The sequence below is a fragment of the Macaca mulatta genome, chromosome 7 (assembly GCF_049350105.2).
Source record: "Macaca mulatta isolate MMU2019108-1 chromosome 7, T2T-MMU8v2.0, whole genome shotgun sequence".
Classification (NCBI taxonomy): Eukaryota; Metazoa; Chordata; class Mammalia; order Primates; family Cercopithecidae; genus Macaca; species Macaca mulatta.
In genome coordinates this window covers 34,955,225-34,972,590 of record NC_133412.1, presented here as the reverse complement: position 1 = coordinate 34,972,590, position 17,366 = coordinate 34,955,225, and the positions used below count along the sequence as shown (strand labels likewise).

At 39.5% G+C, this 17,366-nt stretch overlaps 1 protein-coding gene across 3 annotated transcripts in view; it reads right to left on the bottom strand.

The window, feature by feature from the left end:
• The window catches only part of MYZAP (myocardial zonula adherens protein), a 338,107-nt gene that overhangs the window by 18,648 nt on the left and 302,093 nt on the right, over window positions 1–17,366 (bottom strand). For 2 of the 3 annotated variants that reach the window (XM_077939480.1, XM_028850979.2), the window contains one exon: window positions 5,147–5,230. The exons of the other annotated variant lie outside the window; for it this stretch is intronic. In XM_077939480.1, coding sequence (XP_077795606.1) covers window positions 5,147–5,230 — 84 coding nt within the window. The remainder of the gene's footprint in view (window positions 1–5,146; window positions 5,231–17,366) is intronic. 3 annotated transcript variants of the gene reach the window in all.

The window sequence follows — 17,366 nt, the reverse complement described above, 5'->3', positions numbered from 1 at the left end:
TGTTTATTGTTCCCATGTTTATGTCTACCAAACACCGCATGTTCTCACTTATCAGCGGGATCAAGAAGATTTTAAATTGGTTGATGAAAATGTAGTCTGACAGGGCCAGGCTAGAGCAAGCTTTTAGGAGCCTGCTGTGTCATTTGGGTTTGGGGCAGAGGGAGGAGGGAGTTCCAAATCTAATGAGTTTAAACACAGGTAAGCACAAATGATGAATCCAGGGACTAAAATGATCCATATTCTCTGTTTTAAAAGAAAAGAAGAAAGGTTCTAGAGTGTCAGCCGTGACCTAGGAAAGGGCCTGTCCTTTTCTCTGAGACCAAGATGAGGTAGAGGGTCCTCCCTTCACTGTTTGTCCAGGAGCCTAATGTGATTTCAACATTTCAACAAAGTTTTCAAACATTAAAAATGGTAATAATCTCAGAGTTGATCTTAGCCTTTTCCCTTTTTTAAAGATGAAGTACCTGAGCCCAGACTGTTGGTGGCATGATTTGCCCAAGGTCATGCACAGATAATGGCAGAATGTGAGTCAGAACCAAAGTCTCCAAAAGGCTGAGTAATTAAGAAAGAATTAACATTTGTACTGTGCCAAGCACAATTCTAAGTGTTTTGTATATATTATTTAATCATAAAAAATTTCTTTCAAGTGAGAGTGATTATCCCCATTTCACAAACGCTGAAACTGATGCTCAGAGGGGTAGAATTACCCGCCCAGAGTCACTCTGCTTGTAAGCAGAGGTGTCAGGGTAAAAACACAAAGCCCTTAGATATAACTGCAGAGTTATGTAATACTAATGGTGCACTAGTAAATTTTTGAAAATAAAATCCCTAGGTTATAAAGCTCTGATTGTGACATATGTCAATTTCTGTGATGTAAAGACCTCCTCCATAGCTAATTTCAAGTGACCAACATGACATCCCCGAATGGAGACCTGAGAAGCGATGCATGCCTTCCACTTTCATTAACCGGTATGAAGCAGCTCCAGCACAGCGCTGGATATGCCGTGCAGTCCTGAACCCGTAGCTCAAGAAGGAGAACAGCTAAAATATTCTTGGGGAACAGCTAGGAACTGGACTGAGGACATGTGTAAGAACTAAGGCTCTTCAGTCTGAAACTAAGGGTTGCTTCTTTAAAACCAACAGCATTGTGGCTAAGAGAAGCACAGGCATGATCAATAAATCCCCAAATACTGCCGGGGCATGGAGCCAGAACAAATAATAGGAGCAATGACATCATACAAGACCATCAGCTTATGACACTCAAACTCTAAGACTTGATATGAATCCCAAACACCTATGAATTCAACAAATACTGGGGCCAACTGCTAAAAGAAGCTGCAATATTGCCAGCCTGTAAGACTCACGTCCAGCCTCACCTTCCCGGGATGCACCTTTCAGGTTGCTGCAGACAAAGGACTTCTGGGCCCTACAGCCTGCTAGTAGGACCTGGCCTGTCCAAGCCCTGCTCTTCTTCACCTAAAGGTGAAATTCTCTTTTTTAAATTATCACACAGCTGAGTTTGATGCCAGTCTCCAACTTTGAGGATGAGCAAAAGAGAAAGAGTGATTCATTATGGGACATAGCTATCAATCTAAAATATTTATCAATGATAATGAAAGAGTCCCTGGGACCCAGGCAATTAAAGAAACAGTAACACATACAGCATTTGCCATGAGCCAGGTACTTTTCTAATCACTTAAGTATTAACACATTTAATCGTCATAACAACTCTATGGAGAGGAAGCCATTTCACAGAGAGTTCCTATTTATCAATAAGCCAACTGAGGCATAGGACAGTTAATTAACTTGCTCAATATCACATCACTACTAAGTGGCAGAGCTGAGATTTGTACTCAGGTAGTATGAGTATGGAGTCTGCAATTGTGCCCTTAACAAACGTAGCTACTTATTAATAAGAAGGGGAGTTACCAGATTTATCTACCAAAACTTCTGTGGTTTCTTTTAGGAGGTATTAATTATATATCTATTTAAAAGTTTTCTGTGTTATGTTAGAAAGAATAACAAAAGAACATGTAAGTTAGGTCACCCCAGGACTTCAGGGCCTGGAGAAGGACTGCTCAGCATCCGTACCGTAGAGCAATCAGGTGGAGAGTTGAGCAGCAACGTGTCAGCATTAGCGATCATTCACAATTAGCAAGGAACAGCATCAGCAGAGTGTGTGTAAATTATCAACTAGTCTGAGAGTCAAAGAGGAAAACCAAGTATTTGAATGTCACCTCTGATCTCCTAGGAGAGGAGATCTCTACATGGCCCAGCTATGTATGATGAAATATTGATAAAGAATACATGTATTTTTAATAGTGCTAAAGACAGTGATAAGGAGTCCTGAGTTTGAGTCACGTTGGAAGAAGCCACTGAGAGTCCTGTGACCCAACCAAGAACCTATGTAACCCACGTCCTCTAATCTTAGCAATTTGGAGAAGGCATCCTTTCTCTTTTGGATCTCAAAGATGATGGCACCTGTCTGGAAGGTGTCAAAATGATGTTACCCTCAGAAAATATTGAAAGAAGTAAAACAATGGCCTCAGGAAACTTTTAAAGAAAAAAAAAAAAAAAAAAAAAACAAGAACAGAAACAATGACAAAATAAATTAAAACCCATGATATTTAGTATTCTAGAATAGGTTTAAGTCTAAATGTATTATTAAATCCTGTCATTATGTAACGTATTTTGTATATATTGTCTGCTGTAAAGGTGGATGTCTGAAGTGGCCAAAAGCAATTAGCCATACTGAATTTGTATTAGAATTTAAATAGTTTCAGGGAATTTAATCAATCAAATTGATAATCATTATTGATATGCTCAAAAAAACTGGTTTTCAAAGTCTTGCTTATCAGATAGACATAGCTGACACTGCCACCCACCCCCCCAACATCCTCTGGGCATTCCTGTTTCCTAACAGGCCACTGGTGATTCTTCATGTGGGGGCTTCCTTTGACCACCAGAGTCCAACTGGCTCTGCCGAGGGCAGGCCGGAACTGCCACAACCCTCTGGAGTGGGCCTCAGCCAATGACTGATGGGAGTTAGTGGATAAATGCCCCAGCTTTCTGGTCTTCTAGTAAGGAAAGCTCAGGGTCACTTCCACACCATCTCCCAGAGATCCCCAGCAGGAATGAGCCTCAGCTGTCCCTAGGGAGACCTCCTTAATATGGCACCGCTATTGGCTCTCTTCCCTTCCCTGTCTCATTTCCCCATTCCCCTAGTGGGGCTTCCTGAGATCACCTCCCAGATAAACTATCTGGACTCCACATTTCAAGGTCTGGAGCAACCCAAACTAAGGTAAGAGATGAGTTTAATACACTGAGCATGAACAAACATAGCGATTTCTAAGACTACTCCCCATGTGCAATATTCCCTTGGATATTTAAGAATCTACCAGTAGGAGAGCTTGCTTTAGCAGCACAGCCAGAGGTGGGCGTGGGGGACAGTCTTGGGGGACCTTCTGCCTCTCCTGTCACTACGTCTTTCCTCTCTCCTGTGACTGCTCCCTCTTTGGACACATGGGCTTACATGGGCTTCCACTAGGGCACTCATTTTCTGACTCTTACTGGGGAAGGTGTGCTTCCTCCCACAGGGAGCTGCAATTTCAGGAAGGAATCTCAGAAACAGAAATGTTCATTCACAAGGCTGGCGCTGAGCCAATGACTGTGGAGGGGAAGACAGGAGTGGAAATGGGGAAAACACCCATTTACTCAGCTTCAAAAGACAGAGACTCTTGGGCTTTGAATCTGGTACCAGGCCCCTGTGGGCCACGAGGGACTTCTGGTTATGACTGCTGTAAGGCAACCCTTCAAAAACAGAGTAAATGAAGGCCCAGCTCACTACCCACTCAAACATGGTGGTTCAGAGCTCAGGCTCTGGATCCGGGCTTACCCATCTCTATTGTAACTTTGGGCAGACTTCCTAATGTCCCCAAACCTCAGTTTCACTATCTATAAAAGGGGGCAAATATCATCTAACTCAGAGGGCATCCCTTTTAATAAAGAGAGAACAACAATAATACTTTTAAAATTATTGAGTGCTTAGTACATGCCAGGCACCTTCTATACATTCTCATTTCACCGTCACCCACACGTAGCACAGTTATGATCCCTCCTTTATAATGATAAGAAACTTCCCCCAAATCACCCAGCTGATAAGAAGCAGATCCAGGGTTCACACTTGGGTAAGCTGGATTCCACTCTTAACTTCTGTGTTATACAGAACATATCCAAAGTAACTAACAGTGTCCAACACACACCCAGGCTTAATCGAAGTTCTCTCTTCTCTTTTTTCTTACTTCATCATTGTCTGCCGGGCTCTCTCACTGGGGAAGGACTATAACAAGGAACACAGACAAGGACAGGTGCTTGGCAAACCAGCTTTTCACGAAGTCTCAAAAGGCAAAGGCTCAATGCCAAGCTCTTAATAAAGAACCTTTAGAGCAAATAGATTTTGACTTCTCCTTCTATTAATACCTAACCTTGTAAGGTTCTTCCAACCCCATAATTTTCTTCTCTGGAACCTTTACAAAATCCCCAAATGACTTTCAAAAAGCCAGAAAGTCAAGAATACTAAGCATCTGAAAGTTTCAGGTAAAATTAAGTCCCCTCGAAAACATCTTCACTCGATGTGATAGGAGAGCACTGCATTTAGGAGTCTTTTAGCCTGGCTCTGACATTTATTAAGCTGGGCAACCTTCAGCAAAACCACCTGTCATCTCTGTACCTCTGTTTTCTCATTTATCAATACAGAGATAATAATCTTAGTCTTGCCTTTCTGAAAGTTGCAGAGAGAATCATGTGAGGAATGTACATGAACATATCTCACAAATTATAAAGCACTGGACAAATGTAGGGAATTATCAGTGCTAATCAACAGCTTATCAGGCTCGCTAGGATGATTCTTTAATAAGAAAAAGTAGAACTAAAAAGCAGAAGTGAGCAGCAACTGGAATGAGGAGAGTCTGACGGTAAAGGAAAAACAGCTGTCAGAACCTCATTTTCGAGGCTGGCACTTAACCCTCAATCAATTTTACAAGGCCGGGAAATAGCCATATTTTTAATTAAGTGTTGGTGGTAGGCTTAGCAACATAAAATTTAATGGTAGGGAAGACATCAACTTGCAAGAAACACAGATTCTTACCTCTCCTTCTAAGAAAGATATCTTTTCTAAAAGCTGCAGTATTAAGAGCTGTTTCTGTTGCAACTTTTTCTTTAATGATTCAATCTAGAAAGAAAGGGATGGAAAATTGTTAACCAAAAATATATAATTGTACAGGTACAAGTTTATCAACTGGAATAGATGCCTTTAGTTTTCATTTATTCTTATTTTTATTTCTATTTTTCCTCATTTCCAGTGGGGCTGGATGGTTTTCATTGAAACAGCCTCCGTGCTGATTCTCTGTGTTTCACGGAACAGTATTAACACGAGACGTTCCATGACAGGGGGATTTTGTGAACAGGCGAAGTTGGGGCAGCAGACATGATTCTGGAGTCACAGCTAATTAGCTTTGATTAATCCAACATCTCCACACTGATTTTACTGTGTAACCCTTTAAAACATCCAGTCGATCTTCCAGAGAATATGCTTTGGGAAATATAGACACAACTCTCCAAAAAATGATTATTCAGCTTGAATTTATAGGGCAGCCTGCATTTCAAACATTTGGCTGTGTTATTCAATACATTCATATTTGTTCAACCAAGTGTCAAAAGTTGGTTTGAAAAAAGGATCATTAGAAGTCTCATTAAAAGTGTTGAAATTCAGAGGACCGAAGACTCATGTGGCCTGGAGTAAGCAAGAAAGGCTTCCTAAGAAGACCCATCTTTGTTTTTATAATATATTGTATCTTAGATCACTCTTTGCTTTCCAATCATGTCTCCCTAGAAAAACCGTAGCTTCCCTGAAGGCAGGAACCAGAGTACTCTGTACCAGGCCATGTTATGCATAATAATGGGAACAGTATGTAGGGTCATTAATAACACATTAACTTTCCAAAACTCTTGTATATTAAATTTTTGTGCTCACAGAATAATTTTTAAAAAGCACTCTCAGGCCAAGCACAGTAGTTCATTCCTATGATCCCAGCACTTTGGGAGGCCAAGAGAGGAGGATTGATTGAGCCTAGGCATTTGAGACCAGCCTGGGCAACATAGTAAGACCCTGTCTCTACAAAATATCAAAAAATTAGCTGGGTGTGGTGGTGTGTCCCTGTAGTCCCAGCTGCTTGGGAGGCTGAGGTGGGAGGATTGCTTGAGCCCAAGAGGTCAAGGTGGAAGTCAGCTATGATGGTGCCACTGTACCCTAGCCTGGGTGACAAAGTGAGACCCTGTATCAAAACAAAACAAATTTTAAAATCCTTCTCAGTGCAAAATGACAACATTCCTATGGAAGTGAATCTAGCAGTATCTAGAAAAAGTACATATGCATTAACCCTTTGACTCAGTAATTCCATTTTTAGGAATAGATCCCAAAGATACACCAGCCAAAATATGAAATGATATGAACAAAGGATTTTTGTTATTTTAGGAAACACAAAACAGAACTCCATCAATAAGTGACTGGTTATATAAACCATGGTATGATGGAGGTCTATGTAACCTTCCAAAAAATGCAGATCTCGGAAACACTGAAGAAGTGTATTTCAAGGTAGACAGTATACTCGCTTTGATGTAAAACAGGCGGGGACACATGAATGCATATTTATTTGCAAAAGAAACACGGCAAAAACAAAATAAACCCTAATTATTAATAAACAGTTACCAATAGGGAAAGGGAAGAACTTAGGTGAAGGAGAAAGAATAAGTTATTACATAGGTTTATGTAATAAACATAAGCCTAGTTACATAGGTTTAACTTTGAAAGCATTATTTTATAGATTCAAAAAATACAATGAAGCCAAAAAGAAAAAAGTGAACCCTAAAATCTGAGAACAAACTGAATTGAAGAAACGATGTGTATCACAAATTGGTAAGAAGTATTAATTCAAGTGTTGTTAGAATACAGTAATTTGACTCAATATTCTTAGTGGATTATCAAAGATAAGTAGAGCTGCAAATTAATCTCTCATTCACTGGAAGACTGTTAGTAGTAACACTGAAGTTATTTTGAAACCATTTGATATATATTGTAGTATCATCATGTTTGGAACCAAGATTTTTACTGTAAGAGAAAGCAATACAAGTATGAAATCAAAGAAGTAAACAAAGTTTTGTTCAACTTAAAATGACAATATCAGTACAAATTCATTTTTTATTTTCTTTTGTAAAATACGTATCCCTACTCTATCTACTGAGAAAATTTGGAAACAATAAGAACATAACATGTCCAGATTGTGGTCTCTAAATAGCATTCGCCACTGAAAAAACACAGGACATCTTGGTGGAATGGCGCATTTCAGGGGACAAAAAATAAACTAGATGAACCTGAGATACCCTGTTACGCCTGAAAACAAGGACATGAGGTGTCTCCCGTTGGGCCAAGGATGGAACATTCTGAACATCAAAAATAATAATGAGTGTAATTGAGTAAAACACATGAAATATACAGATATCAAAGAACATAAGTATTATATTTCTTTAAAAAAAAAAAACAGTAACAGCTCACTGAACTCCAATGGATGTAAAAAAGGCATCAACTCCTTACTTGGAAAGCAGTTTGGAGGAAAAAATAAAGCATCTATCTTGCCTTCTTTGTTTAAAATGCATTTTGAGATTCTAAAAAGCCCTAGTTTATGAGGAAAAGTTTTACTTGACAGAATAATTCCAGTTAATCAATGGCCAAGGAACGACAGAATTAGAAAATCACAATTTTGCAATTTCTATGAAATAATGGCTTTAAGCATTCATCATCAGTAGATTAAACAGTGATGGTGAAAGCTGATGAAGAAACATTCAACCATGTTTTGGGTTGTCACCTCTTGGCTCCATTATCAGCCTTGGCATCACCCGAGGTGGAACCACCAGACATTCTACACCCCAGAAGTGATATACGATGAAACACACACATCACCCATGAAGTGTTCTTGCCTTTCCGAAAAGTTGAAACTTGATCTAATCAAGCTTCTAGAGCTAATAAGAACACAAAAAGTTGTATCCAGAATGTGAACATTTTTACAAGACAACTGACTCAGTCCTTAGGTAGGAATAAAACTAGTTGGGAGAGATGGGGGCAGCAATGCTCTAGCTTAAGAGACTTTAGAAACATAACTAAATATAAACACAATGTATGCTGATTGGAACAAAGCATCAGAAAAAAAGACACTTCGGAAAATGTTATTGCAGGTTGGTATTAAATAACAGCAAGGAATTATTAATTTCGTTAGGTGTGATGATGGTGTTATAATTACGTAAGAAAAAGTCCATATGTTCAGAGATGCATGGTGAAGTGTATAGGAAACATATGCAGAATGTCTGGGATTTGCTTTAAAATACTGCACAAGAGGGGAAAAAAGAGGAAGGAGTAGATAAAGCAAGTATGGCCAAATCTTGCTATTTGCTGAACCTGGGTAACGTAGAGGGCTCCATCAATTATTCTCTCTGTTCTGCGTGCATTTGGCATTTTCATTATCAAATATTTTAAATTTCACATGGTGTCAAAAAAATGTAATCCTCTGACACGAAAAGTAAACCATACAAAGTAGAATAGAAACACTCATAAGAAAAAATGTCCAATGTTAATAATAATTAAAGACATTACCAATTAAAAACAGTAATGGGTTACCCTTGACTACCTATTAAATTTGCCCAAAACTATTGACTGAAGAAATGAGTGTTGGCAGGGCTGGGAGGGGCAGCTCCTCTCCTGTGTTGCAGGTGGCTTTGTGAATTAGTATGACCCTTCAGGCAATTTAGCAATAAATATTAAGAGCCATAAAGCTGTTCATACCCTTTGATCCACTAATCCCACTCCTGGGAATTTATCCTAAGGATATAATTCAAACATAGGAAAAAGCTCTATATATAAAGATGTTCTTGCTCCCATTATTTATAATAGAGAGAAAATGGAAATAACCTTAATGTCTAGCACTAAAGGAATGGGTAATAAATTACAAAATATCAATTTGATGGAGTATATTACACAAACACTAAAAACAAATACACTGCAAAATGGAAAGTTTACAAAAAGCCTCAAGGGATAGAAAAGCAAAAGTTTACAATGATGAAAGTAAAAGCTGGAACAGAAGTTGGATAAATGAAATACTTCTGGGGTTGTGGTTGGGTTAAAGTTTGTTTTGTGTAAACTTCCTTCCATTTTTGTAGAAATAATTTCCAAAAAATACTCTCATAGTGTGCCTTTTTCTTTCCTTTTTATAGTATTAAGATTGTTAATGTTGACTTTTAAAATCTTTAAATGAAAGGAACTAAAAAGTTCCAAGAAAGTCAGGGGTAATATTTAATCAAATGATGTAAAAAGTGATGTTAAATACACTCGTTTCACTGTCTCTGAAGAAATCAGAGTGGCTTGTGAGGCAAGGAAAGCAAGAAGGTGGTTTTAAAACATCTTAATGAGCAGCTCATAGTAAGATATTGAGAGGATTCTACTGGTCACTGTCCCCTAGATTGTAGTTGAAAAAATAAATCAATGGCAAATACATCACCTAGAGAGAATGCTGTAGGGAGAAGGTCTCTGGAATTCTCATGAGAGAGCAGAGGGCTGATGCTAGCCTGGAGAGACACCTGGTTCTGGGGAGAAGGAGCCAGACAGCAGTAGGATTTGAGGGTGCTGTAGCTTCTAACAAGGCTCATGGTTTTCGGCAATGGTGCTCCAAGAAGCAATTATGCTATTGTGCTAAATGAATGCTGTCTGTGCAGATTAGCTTTTATCCTGGAACATTTCTTACAGAAACATCTTTTCTAGTATATTCTGTGATCTGAATTGACTTGTTCAGATAAGAGCATAAAGGATGCTACGGCTGGCAGAGTCAGTGCACTGCTGGCCCCAAGGGGTGCCAACCTTGAATCCTAACTTAGTCTCCCCAGTGGTCTGCCCTGAAGAACCTCCCATGCCTTTCCCAAGTGATGCACTCAGTTTCTAAAATAAGTAGACTCACATGCTCCTGGGTTTGATTGCCTCCTAGGAACATCTGACTCTCAAGCCTTTGGTTGTTTTTTTCACAATCTTTAAGTCACACACTTGTGTGGCTGGTATTATTTCTGACTACTAACTTCAAAGAACCTTGAAATATTGTCTTTTGTAGCACCTAGCATATGAAAAACACTCAAAAGGTAGCTACTATTATGTGATTACTGATGTTTCTCCTTCCCTAGACTGTGAGCTTCCCAAGAGTAAAGACCTTGATCATCTTTATATTCTCAGATAACAAATGAATGAATCAATGAATCCATCCAGCTACTCCTAAACAATCCATCCCATAGACTTCAGGACAAAAACTGTCTGGAACAGACACGTGGAGTCCCAGTTGAACCAAGATGATCTTGCTAAACACATGTCCCCAGAGCAACCCCCAAATCAGGAGTTACTCCAAAATCCAGGGTACCATATAGCTGGTATGCAAGAAATCCATTAGGCACCTTTGCTCTCACTTCTTGATGTATTACATGTTTAAGTTTGACCTTCAATTTACCCTTCACAAAGCTGCATTTAGTTCTAGCTGTCACCAGGTGGTGGTAAATGACGCAACACACCAGGCTCCAATCAGGGCATTAAGAACTGAGACATTAGAAGCACTGATTTTCTGGACCTCACCTATTTGATTTATGCAAGAACAGAATCTTGCAACAGCTAAATTTAAACATGAAATAGTAGGCCCCCTTACAGAACAAGGGGAAAAACACATTTTCACAAAATCTGGGACCTTTTAACTGATATTAATATAATTTTTTCTAATTTTTGTTTTGATGAGTATGTTTCTTTGTAACTCAGACTGAATATGTGAATATGTGCCTTGCAGCCCGATCAATCATGCAGGATGTTAGTCTCTAAGAATACAGGCCAGTTTGATATTTAAGGAGGGAGGGGAAACAAAAGTTCTTTTAATTTCTTAAAACAGATCATGGCTTTCCCCCGCCCCATTAGCTACAATCGAGTTACCTGCATAGGTAGTTTGAGCTAAGTAATCATCCTTAACCATGGTCACATGCTGGAATCTCATGGCGGGAGCTTTTACAAAATACAGATGCTCTGGCACCAGAAATGCAGCATATCTCACTCTCTCAATTAAAAACCCCCTACATTTTTAATGTTCAGACTCACTAGCATGGCACGGGAGGCCCTTCCGCTGTGCTCCCTATTTTCCCACTTTCATTTCATGCCCGTACAGTCCCTACAATGAACCCTATATTTAGGACACTCCATCGTCTCAGCCCTGCATGAACACACTATGGTCCTGCCTCCAGGACTTTGCACACACAGGCTGGTGTCTCCATTAGGAATGCCTCCCCACCCTCCATCCCCTTTTCCACCGGAAAAACTGCTGCTGTCACAATCCACCCACAGCCACCTCCCAGGCCGGTGCTTTCCAAGTCCTCCAGGCTGGCTTCATGTCCCCCTCCTCTGTGATGGCTCAGCCTTTGAACCTACCCCTGTTAGGACACATCACGGTTACTGCCATCCTCGGTTGACTTCTTTCCCTTGTACTAGACCCCAAACCCACAGGGAACAAGTGTTTAGTGCATCAAATATCTCATATAAAAGATAACTTCTGTCAGGAGCTGAAATCACCCTTGCCAATCCACACATTTAAAGAAAAACTGCTTTAGAAACAGATTGCTATCTTAAAAAAAAAAAAAAGTTCCCCCAATATGTTTTAAAAGAGCTTATATGTCAACCAGTCCAAAGTGAAATTGTACAAAAATGTAGTATGGTTCTGGTATGGATTCAGTGAGGAATCCACAGCTGGAAGTTGTGAGGCTTCTCAACTTCCTGGAATTTCTTTCCATTAGTAACATGGAGGACACAGTCCATTTCACATCAGAGGACAGAAATGAGATGGCTCTCGCATTGCAGTTATGTGAGTAGCACTAAATTGTGCAAGACTCATGAAACATAACTCAGTATTGAACTTGGGGACTGTGGAGAGAAATGAATGAAGAAAACACAGCAGCAAATAAGTGTTAAATACCGGACAGCACTTGACATGGGCTGTTAATAAATTGTGCTTCAGGGTATTTTCTTTCGCCAGCTGGCAAAGGATAACAAACACGAAAAATGCCTTATGTAAAACAGGACACACTCCAAACCAGAGCATATAAAAGGTGCACATCACTTTTATTATGTACTGGGAGTGTCATGTATACAATCAACTCCCCTCCTGTCCGCTCTTACTGATAATAGGAGGAGGTTAAAACTGACGGCATACTTAAGAGTCTCCCGCTGAGACAAAGAAAACCCAGCCACGATGGTAACAGAAAATGTCACACCAAAACTTGATCAATCTCTCACAAATGAAAGGCTAGCCAAAAGAGGGGAACCATTAACATAATTAATTGGGAGTCCATTAGGCTGAGGTGGCTCCAGTGCCTTGGGTTCTAACCTAAGCAAACTGAAACCCAGCTCAGAGTGAATGATCATGGCTTAGGAAGATGAAATTTAAAATTTAACCAATCAGGAAACACCAACTAACCTTTAAATAGGGATTTTTTTTTTTTTTTTTTTTTTTTTTTTAACACCGCATCTCCCTCTGTAACCTAGGCTGTAGCATAGTGGTACAATCACAGCTCAATGCAACCTCAAACTCCTGGGCTCAACAGGTCCTCCCACCTCAGCCTCCCAAGTAGCTAGGATTACAGGCGTGATCAACTGTGTCTGACTAATTTTTTAATTTCTTATAGAGACAGGGTCTCGCTATGTTACTTAGGCTGTTCTGAAACCCCCAGCCTCAAGCAATCAATCCTCTTGCCTCAGCCTCCCGAAGTGCTGGGATTACAGGTGTGGCCTAAGTAGGGACTTTCTGCTTTAACCAATCAAATATTTTCCTTGTCTTGTTTCCATAAACACCTATAAAAGCTTTTCCCTCAAGTGCCCTAGGTGAAGCCCTCAATTGCTTGTGGCCTGGTGCTGCCTGCTCAAATAAACTCTTTAAAAACAGAAAATGAAAAACAAAACTGAAACGGTCACATTTAATCAAACTGCTTAAATCTTATAAGGAAAATGGAATTCAATATTTTAAATCCACATTAAGTTTATTATATTTGAACATTTATTTGACATTATTGTTTATTTTAAATTTGTTTTATTTTGTTTTCATTTTAAATGAATGAAGTCTGAGTGAGCTCTAGAAAATTCCATCCCTGACCCAGTCAGTTCACCATTTCCCTGGATTTCTATGGAGAACTTCAAGCTATTTCCTTGTGAAATTTTCAAATTTTCAAATAATGTAATGGCATAAATTTCCCCTGAAATAAACATTTTAAATTATTTTATTTGAAATTTGCTTATAATGTTTTCATTTCATTTTCATTTCATTGTTTTCAAAATCAGAGTGTCGGGGCTGTGTGTACTTGCACACATCGCAAAACTCAACCACAGGTTCATAAATACTCCAAAGCTCCCCAACCACCATCCCCAACACCCCTGCTTTGTTATTCCTTCTCACGGGCCCTCATTCATAGACATTCTGCTTAAAACAGCTTTTACAAAAGAATAATTCATTTTCACACTGAAAACTTTATCGAAGATGTATAACTGCCAATCAAAGCATCTAATCACAATGAGATTACTAGGGCTGTGAATTCTAGGTCAAAATAGAGCAATACGATACTTTATTGTGAGTTCTTACAGCCTTTTCAAGGGAAATTTATGCCAATACATTATTTGAAAATTTGAAAATTTTACAAAGAAATACCTTGAAGATCCCCGTTATTGTTTTCGAAACCCCTAGAAATCCAGGGAAATGGTGAACTGACTGGGTCAGGGACAGAACCTTCTAGAGCTCACTCAGGCTTCAGCCGTTGTCTCCCTCTGCCTGCTCTTTTCCTGACAGTGCCGTGTCTTTAACCCAACTCTTGATCCCTCTATGATCTGGCAAACCATTGTTTCCATTTCCCTTAACAAAAGAGGAATTGTGTTTGATCTCCACACACCCGCTGTGAATATGAGAATAATTGATATTTTACATTCTTCCTCTGAAAAAAGTGTTTTAGTTTTGCTCTAGCATTCCTTAATTCTATTTTGGAAGTCCTGTAACATTGTAATTTCATAGTTATTGTATTTTTAAAAGTGCATTCTCTTTGATAAAAGCCACCACAAAATGTAAGAATAAAAAGAATAAAGCTCAGCCTCTTTTTAACAAAAAAAAAAATGCATAGAGAAATATGACAAGATCAGAATCTGCCCTGCACTAATGCAGCATGAAAGAAGAGTTTAATAAGGATGAAGAAAATGGTACATTATCTCATTTGGGGGGGAGTAAAGGAAATGAATTAAGGCCACAACAAAACGAAACTGAAAAATTGCTAAATGAAGCACTGAGTGGGGAAAATGAAAAATCAATGAAGGAATGGAGGGGAAAAGGTACATTTTTCATCTTCATGATGCTTGATTGGGTTTGTGGAAATTCATTTTCAATTAATGTGTCTTGTGGCATTCAGCCAGGCTAGATATGAACATGGCACATATTTTAATCAATTTTTTCCTATTAAGTTTGAAGTAATATATAATAATAGAACTATACTATTCAAAAGGATCGGTTGCAACTGGCTTCTGAGGTAAAATAATGTAATTTGGTTTGATTTCTATCTTATATTAAAGATGACCCAACTTCTCCTGAAGGAGAGGAGGAGCACTCTGGCTCCCCCTGATACCTAAATATGACTTGGCTATACAAATGTCAGGGAAGGACGGTTAAACTGCTTCCCAATCTGGGCACATTCTCTGAGAAGGAAGAAAGAAGGAGCGTGCAAGCTACAGGAACTTTGCTGGGTTAGCTCATGATTCTCAGAAACAACCCTATGTGGTTATCACCTTCAGACCAGGAAACGGAGGTTCCAAGACTTTCAACATTCATTCATTCCCTTCACAATCATCCAGATGCTGATAGGGCTGAGATTAAGACCCAAGTAAGTGTCTGTGAGGGCAAGGCCCAGGCTGTCCTATTCACACCACACCCTGTTCAGAGGTTTGCTTGCTTCCATCCTCCCTGTGATGACAACCTATGGCTGCCAAGCTGTCCTGGAGAATTGGCAGGGCTGGGAAGAAGGCTGATATGTGACATGTCTGTCACAAAGGATCTGCTGGGGCCCTAATTCTTTAGGCTGTTCTTTTTTTCCCTCTATGATTCAAGAGGAGACTGGTGGAATGGAGATAGGGAAGAAGCTTATTTACCTCTGTGCTTTCCTTGATGAATTCAGTTTCAGAGACAAAACACCAAATCCTGAACAGGAGTGTCCAGGGAGAGAACTGTTTTAAAATCATGTAATACATATATACGGAAGCCCCTAGCTCCACATCTGGCACAAAGATGATGCTAAAAAATTGCATTTTGAAAGCTCTTCCTAAAGTTCAAGTGCATGGAAAGTGAACACTCTCCGGCACTAGCCAGGGCTCTCCTTGGAGCCTTCTCGCTGTCCTCCCTGCTCCTCTCCCCTGCTATTCACCCAGCACTCACTGGCCAGAGGCACCACTCTGGAGCTCAGATCTGATCAGGCAATGGGGAGCCATTGAGGAATTATGAGCAGAGTGATGAAGGACATCCTTCTTGGCTTGGTGCTAATAAACCATCACAATTGGTGTCGACCTTTATTTCTAGCCTCTTCATTTCTCACTCCTTCATACCATCCAAACTAGATGAATGCTCTATGAACTCACCCTATACTTTCTGGTCTGCATGTTTTTGCTTTTATTTATTCTATATCTTGTCTGACATGTCCACCCATTCAATCCCTGCCTAGAAAAATCCAACCCATCCTACAAGTCCTGGTCAAACACTACCTCCTCCCTAAAGACTCCACCCACATCAGAATTAGTTTGTACTGGCAGGAACTGTGCTAAGCATTTAGCACACATCATATCAGTCAATCGTTATAACTACCTCTGGAGGAGGCAATGTTATGACCATTCCCATATTATTGGTAAGGAAACTGAACCTTGGAGAGGATAATTTGCTCAAGATACAAAGCCTAGTCAGTAGCAGAGGCAGGATGCAAAAGCAGACTGAATTTACTCAAAGCCTATGAACTTAACCACTAAGTTTCCCAGCTTCTGTGTTCCCAGCACCTATGACATACTGCCTCAAGTTCTAATGAGTTTAAATGTCAGCCAGAAGGTTCTCTGAGAGCAGGAACTCATGTCCATTTTTGCACTCATGCTCATAAGAGGCTCTTCTTAAATGTGTACCAACTGTCCCATAAGCTCCCCATAAATTGTACCTGGCTTCTCCTCATCCTTATTCCCACTCTTAAGCCCAAGGAATGGGTTTCCTTCAGTCTTGAGCAGATGGGCAGGAAAACAGGATTGTTCAAAGACAATGGCACAGGGGAAACAACTCCAGCTTGATGAAAGTGACATGAAAAAAATCAGTATGGCAATGCTATTAGAGAAACAAGCTTTCTGTGAGCCAAAAATAAAAGGAGTCCTATTCATATGATACACAAAAATAAATTCTACATGGATCATTATTTATTTGTCCAACAAGTATTTATTGAGCAGCTATCATTTGTCAATGACTATCCCAGGTGTTAGAGATACAGCCACAAACAAAATAGATGCAAGTCCCTGCCCTCATGGGACTTACATTCTAGTGGAAAGAAACAGGCAACAGATAAAATACACATGCAAAACAGATAAATAAACTGCATGACATATTATTGGATGATAAGTGCTATGGAGAAAAACAGAGTAAGAAAGAAGATAGAGAGGATGGATGTGCAGGTGGTAACTGAAGACCTAAAGATGAACAATCAAACTTCAAAACTATTACAGAAACTATCTTTACATCAAACAAGACACACAACACAGCCAAAAAGATTAACTTTACCTCTGCCAACATTAAAAACTTATGTATTATAAAAGATACCACAAACAAAAAACGTTGACTAGGAGAAGATAATGGCACCCAAATAATTTTTGATAAATGATGAATGTTAATAAGAGGTAGAGTTCCTACAAGTCAGCCGGAAAAAAGAAAAACAACCTAACATAAAAATGAGCAAATGATATGAACAACCATTTCATAAAAGAGGAAACTTGAATGGCCAATAAGCTTAAGAAAAGTTTCCCAACCTCACAAGTTTCAATGAGTAGCAATCAGGCTGGTGCAAATTAAGATGAAAACAATGAGATGCCATTTCCTAGCTGGCCAAAATTATAGTCCACACAGTGCCAAGTGGTGGTGAGCAGTTGGAAAATCTGCCCTCTCACATGTGACTGGTGGAAATGTATGGGCACTGTGGGCAGCGATTGGGCA